General features: G+C 51.2%; 1 protein-coding gene across 1 annotated transcript in view; it reads left to right on the top strand.

Moving 5' to 3' along the window:
• The first annotated feature begins 235 nt into the window (after positions 1-235).
• LOC144828156 (uncharacterized) overlaps positions 236-10,516 on the top strand; it is a 50,619-nt gene continuing 40,338 nt past the window's right edge. The window contains exons 1-2 of the mRNA XM_078686262.1: positions 236-987; positions 1,739-2,908. Of these exons, the coding sequence (XP_078542388.1) occupies positions 678-987; positions 1,739-2,908 (1,480 nt within the window). The 5' untranslated portion in view covers positions 236-677. The remainder of the gene's footprint in view (positions 988-1,738; positions 2,909-10,516) is intronic.

Raw genomic sequence — 10,516 nt, 5'->3', positions numbered from 1 at the left:
GCACAGTACCCACGGCTGTTTGGTGGCCCCAATGTCGTGGTAAGTCACCATGTAGGGAGCAGTAGGGCAGGGTGGTGTCAGACGTGTATTCATGATGCAGCTGTATGTTATTTTGGATGTGTGGTGCTGACAAACACTGACAGACAAGATGTTTGCTGGTGGTGGGAGTGTGTGTTTTGCATTATGACTCTGTCCTAGGCCAATACTTGTATGTGTGAGTGGGATGTGCTACTTTTTGGGGCAGACATGACCAACGGTTGTTTGCCTTGTAGCTGGTTGGACAGTGTCCGCTTGTGATGTAATTTCAGGGTGCCCCTGTAGTCATAGTCAGTGTGCCCCACAGAGTAGGTTCAGTGGCTGCCCTTCCAAAGTTTGTCCATCAGCCAACTTACATGCTACAGTTGCTGCACACTGATTAGTGGATATGCCACATCAATGCCCTGTACAATTTATGATTTACACAGTGCTGTCGATGCATTTGTGTTGAATCATCATTCTTCAGTGTGATAATCATGGAGACTACGAAGCTCAATGTGTGCATGCATTCACTAATGTTTATGCCATGCAGAGTGGCCTTGTGAGGGTACCCCCAGTTCTGGAGGGAGGGGGGTCACTGTGCGTCCAGATTCAGTGTCTGGCTGCTGTACTGATAGATGCTGACATATGACAATGTGTAAATGTTCATTAGTCCTTCTTTACTCTCATACCTGCAGCTCAAAGTACACCAACGTAAGGCTGTCTGGAGGGCCATAGCAGCAAAGGTGCGAGCCCTGGGGGTATCAAACAGACGACACACACACTGTCACAAGAGGTGGGACGACATCAGCCGGCTGGCTAAGCAAGTGGCAGAGATGAAGTTGGGGATGGTACCACGCACAGGGCGTGTGGCACGCCGCACCATGACTCCGCTGATGGCACGCATACTGGCAGTGACCTATCCAGACCTGGATGCACGTCTGAAGGGGCTTCAGCAGCAAGACAGCGATGGTGAGTATCCGGGGAGGGAGAGTTTGTCTGGGAGTGGATGCATGTGTAGAGTGCCTGTGTCTGCGGTGACACATGTGATGTGCGTGTGCTGCCATGCTGTGATATGTGATGTGAGTGGCAACTGTGATGTGTGTCTGTATGAGGCATTGGCCCACCATGGCCTTACTCTGCAGCTCCTGGCTGCAGTTTTCAGTCCTTGACATATATTTTGTTGTCCACATGGTCACTCTTCTTTGTGATGGTGGGTGTAGTCCCTATTATGCTGTACAGCTGTGTCCACTTAATGAGTGTTACACCATGTCAGTCTACTTTGCATGCACCTGCATGGTAGTGGCCCACACATCTGACAACAATGTGAACCCACATTGGCACATGGTGATTGTAATGGCCTATTTGACAATGTGGCATGTGTAGACAAAACAGGTGTGTGTATTCCCCTCTGGATCCCTTTAGGCTCTGGAAGTGGTGATGTTAGTTGTGGCTACATCATGTCCGTGGGGCAGGTCCATGTGGGCTAGGGGAACACCATCCATGGGCAGGGTGTAGTGCTGTGTGTCATCGACATTGGTCCACTCCTGCCTGTTTGTCCGCATGACAGGCACAGTTGTGGTGTAACTGGTGTGTAGCAGCACAATGATTTGAGGGTGTGGTGGTTACCATGTAGCTCTAGGCCTCTCATGTGCTGCATTGCTCTGATATCGTGTGACCAGACTATGACACTTATACAACCATGTTTCTGTCACTAATGCAGATTCGGAAGACACCACGGCGGAACATGATCCTGAAAGTGGTGGGGAGACCAGCACGACAGCGGCAGCAGAGCAGGGTGAGACGGAGCAAAGTGACACTGACCACACCAGCGCTACTGAGGGTGACAGGAGTATGCATGAGGAATCTGTGGCTGAGACACAGAGTACCACTTCATCTGATGGCAGGGGGGATGAGTCCCTGTTAGCAGCCACAGGGGATGGGGACTCTGCTGCTGCATCTGACTACCAACGGCCACTGCCCAGCCTCCCATCCACTTCCTCTGGGGCTGGCCGTATCCGTGTCACTAAGAGGGGACGTGTGACATTCACACATGGCACCGCAGCACCTGCACCTGTCCCCCCTGCTGCCCTCAGTGCAGAGTGCGTAGAGCTCCTGCGGCAACTTTGCGTGGGCCAGACCGCCCTGCTGAATGCCTTCAGTGCCCACGATTACAAAATAGGGCAGGTTCTGGCATTCATGGAGGGCATACACTCTGACGTGGGTGGCCTACATCGTACACTCCTGTCATTGTCAGGTACAGTGACGTCAGCCCTCCAACATGCCCCCTTTGCAGCTCAGGTGCCTGTGACGTCCACCCAGTCAGTGGCCACATCAGATGACAGTGAGCACTTGGGACATACATCAAGTAAACGTTACAACACTAGGAGCACAGCTCAGACCCAAAGCAAACAATCCCGTCCACAGACTCCATCCCCAAAGAAGGGCAGGGACCCCCCAATATGCACAGACAAGGTGAAGTCACAGAAGAGCAAGGCCAGAAGAACATTGTGTCAGACATCAGGCTCACATGCTGCTGAGCCATCACCAGATATTGACTCTGCTATGCCCACAGAGGATGTGTGGGATGTCATGACTACACCTGGGGTGAACACAGGGACACACCCACCTACCACATCAACCCCAGAACAAAGTACATCGAGGCAGGTGGAGGGAAGCCCTGTTGTGACCAGCCCAGTCATTGTGGCAAAGAAGGGCAGTGTAGTGGCCATCCCTGGCAAGAAGGGACAGGAGGGCAGTGTAGTGGCCATCCCTGGCAAGAAGGGACAGGAGGGCAGTGTAGTGGCCATCCCTGGCAAGAAGGGACAGGAGGGCAGTGTAGTGGCCATCCCTGGCAAGAAGGGACAGGAGGGCAGTGTAGTGGCCATCCCTGGCAAGAAGGGACAGGAGGGCAGTGTAGTGGCCATCCCTGGCAAGAAGGGACAGGAGGGCAGTGTAGTGGCCATCCCTGGCAAGAAGGGACAGGAGGGCAGTGTAGTGGCCATCTCTGGCAAGAAGGGACAGGAGGGCAGTGTAGTGGCCATCCCTGGCAAGAAGGGACAGGAGGGCAGTGTAGTGGCCATCCCTGGGGTAAGTGGGAAGGTGGTCACTGTGGGGGGTACACCTTCCAGAGAGGCTAAAGTGGTCCGGAGGCGTAGCCAGCACAAGCGTACTGCAGGATCAAGCACTTCTCCAGAGGGAGTGGCAGTCTCTGCCCCTGAAGTGGAACAGTTGGGGGGTGTGCAGGTGGTGTCAACGCCACTTCCCATCAACCCCATGACAGGGAAGCAAATTCATATTCCAAAGAAGTGGAAGGGCACCCCTCCAACCTCTCCCACCCACACTGTGTCAAGGGCGTGCATGACTCCACCTCCACGTGCCACGGTGCCACCTGGTCCGCACAGCCCTCCACCTTGCAGGCCCTCTGTTATAGCCACACCACATGTCCCTCTGTCACACCAGTCAAGTCGACCTGCAGTCCCTGACACACAGCCAGGTTCCACTCCACCTGACAGCCAGGAGTGAGTTGTCAACACCCTCAGACGCCTGTGCCACACATAGGTGTGCTACAGTACACCATTGTTAGCGATGTGGGTGTGTTCCTGGGCCTGTTGCTCTGATGTGCTCTCCCCTGCCAAGGACACTGGGCCTGTTGCTCTGATGTGCTCTCCCCTGCCAAGGACACTGGGCCTGTTGCTCTGATGTGCTCTCCCCTGCCAAGGACACTGGGCCTGTTGCTCTGATGTGCTCTCCCCTGCCAAGGACACTGGGCCTGTTGCTCTGATGTGCTGTACCCTGCCCTGCCAAGGACTCTGGGCCTGTTGCTCTGATGTGCTCTCCCCTGCCAGGGACTCTGGGCCTGTTGCTCTGATGTGCTCTCCCCTGCCAAGGACACTGGGCCTGTTGCTCTGATGTGCTCTCCCCTGCCAAGGACTCTGGGCCTGTTGCTCTGATGTGCTGTACCCTGCCCTGCCAAGGACACTGGGCCTGTTGCTCTGATGTGCTCTCCCCTGCCAAGGACACTGGGCCTGTTGCTCTGATGTGCTCTCCCCTGCCAGGGACTCTGGGCCTGTTGCTCTGATGTGCTCTCCCCTGCCAAGGACTCTGGGCCTGTTGCTCTGATGTGCTGTACCCTGCCCTGCCAAGGACACTGGGCCTGTTGCTCTGATGTGCTCTCCCCTGCCAAGGACACTGGGCCTGTTGCTCTGATGTGCTCTCCCCTGCCAGGGACTCTGGGCCTGTTGCTCTGATGTGCTCTCCCCTGCCAAGGACTCTGGGCCTGTTGCTCTGATGTGCTGTACCCTGCCCTGCCAAGGACACTGGGCCTGTTGCTCTGATGTGCTCTCCCCTGCCAGGGACTCTGGGCCTGTTGCTCTGATGTGCTGTACCCTGCCCTGCCAAGGACACTGGGCCTGTTGCTCTGATGTGCTCTCCCCTGCCAGGGACTCTGGGCCTGTTGCTCTGATGTGCTGTACCCTGCCCTGCCAAGGACACTGGGCCTGTTGCTCTGATGTGCTCTCCCCTGCCAGGGACTCTGGGCCTGTTGCTCTGATGTGCTGTACCCTGCCCTGCCAAGGACACTGGGCCTGTTGCTCTGATGTGCTCTCCCCTGCCAGGGACTCTGGGCCTGTTGCTCTGATGTGCTCTCCCCTGCCAGGGACTCTGGGCCTGTTGCTCTGATGTGCTCTCCCCTGCCAGGGACTCTGGGCCTGTTGCTCTGATGTGCTCTCCCCTGCCAGGGACTCTGGGCCTGTTGCTCTGATGTGCTCTCCCCTGCCAAGGACACTGGGCCTGTTGCTCTGATGTGCTCTCCCCTGCCAGGGACTCTGGGCCTGTTGCTCTGATGTGCTCTCCCCTGCCAGGGACTCTGGGCCTGTTGCTCTGATGTGCTCTCCCCTGCCAGGGACTCTGGGCCTGTTGCTCTGATGTGCTCTCCCCTGCCAAGGACTCTGGGCCTGTTGCTCTGATGTGCTCTCCCCTGCCAGGGACTCTGGGCCTGTTGCTCTGATGTGCTGTACCCTGCCCTGCCAAGGACTTTGCACTTCCCGATTGTGATTCACCAGTGCATAGTCTATGGCATTTGCACATGATTTTGAGAGTTGCTGTTGTCTACTTATGTTGTGTAGCTACATCTGTGCAATATGTGAATAAATACAGTACATTATGGTGTGTTTTCTCTCTCTCCTTACTGATTAAACTCATTTTCTTGTTTGACTGAGTTCCATGGTCTATTTTGTACATCACCATTGCAAGGTTCTATGTGGCCATATGATTTTTAGACAGGGGGACAGGTTCTTCAGTCCATTGTGGCCCTGCTGATGTTGTACTCTGTGATGGTTATTTGGCAGGCCATGCAGTTTTCGTGTGGGTGAATTGCTATTGCTGCATACACTGTTCACAGGTCACCTTGGGGGACACTGGCAGCACAGGGTGTGCAGCTGTGCTGTGGTGTAGTAGATGTTTATGATGTGATGAGGTGTGTGTTACCCTTTCTGTGTGCCCTGGCGTGTATGTGTATGGTCGTCTTGTGTTGGCCCTTGGTCCTGGTGGCATGGCTTACATGGCATGTGTGTGGCAGAGGTGTGCAGTGTGAAGGGTGTTAGTTTGTAGTGTATGTATGTGTGCCCCTGTATGGTGTGAGACACACATGTGTCAGGCAGGAGTTGTATGCCTGTTGTATGTTTTGTCTTGCCCTGTGTGGATGTTTGTATACAATTGTGTGGGCTGTGGGGAGTGCACTGGTGTTGTGTGTCCGTTGTCAGGCAATCCTGCTGTGCCTTTGTCCCTGGTTGTGTGTCGCAGTGTGTGTGTATTGTGCTTGTTGTTACAGTGCTTGTTGATGTGCAAGGGGGTGCACGGGATTGGCACCTGGCCTGTGACTACTTCGGGTGGTGTGCAGTGTTGGTCGGGGTGGTGTGTCGCTGTGATGTTTGGAATGTGTCCATGCCTTGGTGTTGCCCTGCCTTCTGCATTGTGCGCATGTGTTGACCGCGGCGGTGACGTGTCCGTGACCGTGACGTTGCTGCAGGTTGGCCGACGTTGTGTGTTCCGGATGCCGTGGGGTGCCTTGTTGTGAGGTGGGTGATGTGTGGGTGCCCATGTGGATGTGTTGTGCCCCCCAGCAGGATGCCAGTGTGGTGCTTGGGACCTGTGTCGGCATGTGTGTTGTGTGGTGTATATGTGTAGTGACGTACCTGCGGCGGCGTCCGCGGCGGCCCATCTGGCGATAGTGTTGCAGCAGGTACATGACCGGATGCATGTGGAGGGCTGGGTCCATGGGGTTCATGTCGGATCTCGGCGTGCGTGCTCCGCTGTAGACTTTCCGCCTGCTAGAGCTGTGCGGTGTCTCCGGTGCGGTGCGTCAGCTTGTTTGGCCCATCCTAATTTGTCGAGCGGGGCGGACGTCATCGACCGCGGCGGAGGGTCTCGATTGGCTGCAGCCGCCGCGGTGGCGGGCGCACCTTGATGGCGGAGCGAGGCGCTCCGCGGCGGACGGGAAATGACCTGTGTTTACATATCCTAATGTGGCGGACGTGATTTCCACTGCTAGCGGGCGGAAAAAGCTGTTTTTCCGCCCCGCCATCGTTTCGGTAGTGCCACCGCCCGACATCCTAATGGACCCCTTAGTGTTGATAACTGGTCACCCGTCCCTAACAACAATGTTGTTTGGAATATTCTTAAGATCAGGCTAGCACTAATTAAGAAATAGTCTACGGTTGCTCTTCAGCTCAATGCCCTAACATTAATACAGGGGTTGTGTGCATGCAATGGAAGAACAAAGTCTGACAGACTGGGGGCACATACATTTAATAGGGTCAACCACTCTAGTCTGATTTACTATATAATGGTAGATGTTAGACTGTGGCCTAATTTAACCGACATGGAAGTGGTTGAACGTCTTGACAGCGACAACAATGCCTTGCCCTTAAAAATGAATTTATTGCTTAATGTCAAGGTTAATGTGTCTGACACAGACTGTGATAGGAGGTTGTAAGTTACAAGCAATAGGCAGAGGATCAAGTGGAGCAAAGTGTCCTATTCGCAGGAATCCAGTAATGGAATCTATAGTCTAGTTGCTGACTGCTTACAAGAGCTGACCACTATAGAAAAACTGATAACATCAGGTAGGCCCTGGGAGTGGTTGCCGCAGGAAATAAACTAGCTGTTCACCAACATAAGGGACAGATATTTCTTTAAGGAAGTTGGACGCGCCAAGGGAGGGAGGCCATCATACTCATGGTATAATTCAACCTGTAGAGAGGCCAGATCTAAATTGGTCAAGGCAGTGAAGGAGAGGAATAGTTTGGAGATTCTAGATGCTAGGCATTGTTTACAAAAAAAGCTTGACTGGATGCTAAAAAAGTAAGGGAGAGGGCAATTTGGGTGGGTCTCATTGAGGCAGGGAGATCCAAAGACCATTGAACCTTTTGGAACCTAGTGACCACTGGGAGTGCGGATGGGTTATACCTAATTGAAACTAATATCGCAGCTGGTGACTGGGAGGAGCACTTAACTAAACTCTACTTTGATAGAGGGGCTAAACCGGGAACTTGTATAGGTATTCCAGAACCTGGGTCAGGGGTAATGGCATGTGGTGACAGTAGCGAGGAAGATACAAGTTGTGCGTCTGGTCTTCGTCAGCGTACTGATCACTCACATGGATGGCATCTATGTAGCTCATGTTTAACCATCTTGTTTACCTTGTATTGCCTCCATGTTACAACTTTAGCTCTAGCGGCTATTGGAAAATCTTTTCTGCAGGCTGCCATGTATCTCTATAATTGTCTATGTATGAATGTTTAAATACTGTATTGATTGAGGTTGTGAGTGAGAGTATCTTCAGTGGATGACTGTGGGAGTGTGTGGGACTTGAATAAATGTATGTTACTTTAAATCTCTTTTGGCACACTGTATATTAGATCCAAAATCAATTGGCGTTTTACATGTTTTTCTAAGCACCTATGTGGAATTTTCTATATCAAGTCTAGCTTAATCAATGATAAATAAAATATATATATTTTTCCATAAAAAAGGTGTATGGACCCTATGTGATTCTGTGTCAGCTCTGATATGTAACCTCTTGTCACCTATTGTTTGAGTGTAAGGATCCCCTAGTGGGACCTTGAAGTCGACCCTGGCAGGGTTTCCTTCTTTTCTATTCAGCTGTAATGGCATGTGGTGACAGTAGCGAGGAAGATACAAGTTGTGCGTCTGGTCTTCGTCAGCCTACTGATCAGAAATCGGGTAATGGCTCCTGTGAGATATCAATCCCGGAAATGTCAAAAGCTATTAGAGCGATAGCCCCAAACAGAGCCCCAGGCAAAATACCGTGTGATATATTTCTGAATGAACCAGGTGTTTAGAGTGCTTATTTTTCTTTGGTATTCTCTGTCATCGTGAGAGGGGCTCCAATTCCCCCTGCATGGGCAGGAGCTGAAATCATTCCAATCTATAAAAAAAAGGGCCACCTAGTGGGTTCCCTCAACTATAGGCCCATAAATCCTATTGATAGCATGCAGAAGCTATTTAGCAAGGTAGTCTTGGGGAGGTTACAGGAATGTATTGTCTCTAATGCAATACTTATCCCATTGCACGCAGGATTTAGGGAGTCACTTAATGCCAGCGATCAGATTTTCTGACTCCAATTATTATACCGCAAAACCATTATTCTGGGCAAAGCCAGACTATATTTTGTGTTTGTGTTTGTGGTCCTCCGTTCAGCCTTTGATTTAGTTCCAAGAAGGACCTTGAGGAACGTCCTTGCTGTGATCGGGGTTCGGACCTATTTGCTTGATATCCTTACACACTGATATCTATGCACAAGTGAGATGTTGGAGTGCTGGATAATTAACAGGATCATTCCCAGTGAACACGAGAGTAAGGCAAGTGTGTGTCCTTGCTTTCACACTATTCTCTTTGTACACCAATGGCTTAGTAGATATCTTGAGATGTGTGATGATGATGCCCCAGGCTGGGCAAGTTGAGGATCCCTGCTCTTATGTCTGCGGATGATACGTTGCTCCTCTCTAAAACACCTATGTGCTTACCAGTTTCTGTAAGGAGAGGATCTTGAAGATCAACTTATGCAAGACAAAGTTAATTATTTGAACCCAAGGCACTTCAATACAGTAAACCCTAAGTTAACAGGCCTCTCCCTTGAGAGTGTGAATACTTTTTATTCTCTGGGTGTAACCCTGACAGAGAATATTGGGTGGCACACTCACCTCATGTGCTGTAGGCTTAAATTGAAACAGGTAGCAGGGGGAATAATTAAGTTGTTATTAACCCCTCCCCGGCGCTCCTGTGCTCATGATGAGCTCAGCTCGTCATGGCCCGTGGAACACTCAGGTGCGGGGAGAATTCCCCTGCTGTGCTGAACGTTCCACCTGTGAAGAGCTCAGCTCGTCATGAGCACAGGAGCGCCGTGCCTCATGACGAGCTGAGCTAGTCATGAGCATGCGGGCGCTGTGCGCGCCCCCTCCCCCCAGCACAGCGGGGGACTAACCCCCGCAGCGAAGGGGTTAAGATCCTAGTTCCAACCAATCAGCCCTACCCTAGAAATATATCATTCTCAAGCATTGGGGACGGCCTATTATAGAACCGAAATATGGGGTACATTTAAAAGTGGACCTCTTTTTAGATGTGGAAAACAGATTTAAGGGGCAGTTTATAGGATAACCTGTTAGTACACCTCTGCTGCCATTGAGGAAGAAACTGGGGTTGATACCAATCACTGATACAATAGTGTTATGGCCACTGCTCTATTGGAGGAGAATCTGGTGTACACCACAGCTCATTTCCTCTTGTAAAGGCCTGGAAGAAATTCCGACCATTTCTGGTTCCTTAGATATTCCATGGATAAGGTATATTAAGACCTCTTTAATAGAAATGGGTCTTGAGAGCTGTGGGAGCTCGCAGTTAGGGCTACACCTAAGGTATTGCTTAAATCAGTGTATTGGCAAGCCAAAGATTTCTCGCAGCTCTCTAGGCAGAGCAAACGATCTTTGACGAAAACTTTTCTCTCTGTTGAAAACTTCTTCAGGAAGGAGAACTTGCTTGATGACATCCATCCGCCACAAGCTAGGCATCTATATCTGCAGCTTCGGCATGGATCTTTGCCTATCGGCTCGATCATAGCTAGTTGCGACCAAAACAAGGAAATTTATGTTGCCCAGTGCTAAATATGTGGCGTTTCAAAAGAAACCATTGAACATGCTTTGTTTATTTGTCCCCTTTATAGCACCTGAAGGAAAAGATGGATTATTCCACTTTGTCAAAGACTGGAAGTAAGAAAATACACAAAGGCCATTAGGATGTTCAAATATGATGACAATCATTTAACATGTTTTGGTGTTAGCAGGTTCCTGTTCGGAATGTGGAGACAAAAACAAAAGATGCGTTCCGATTTGGTAGAATGGGGCATGTAAATCATCTAGGGCCAGATGTAGGTCGCCCAATAACTGTCGGTAACGGCCGAAATTACCGAATTTCGGCCATTACT

This window comes from Lissotriton helveticus, chromosome 4_1 (genome assembly GCF_964261635.1).
Source record: "Lissotriton helveticus chromosome 4_1, aLisHel1.1, whole genome shotgun sequence".
NCBI lineage: Eukaryota > Metazoa > Chordata > Amphibia > Caudata > Salamandridae > Lissotriton > Lissotriton helveticus.
This window is presented reverse-complemented; position numbering and strand designations above follow the sequence as displayed.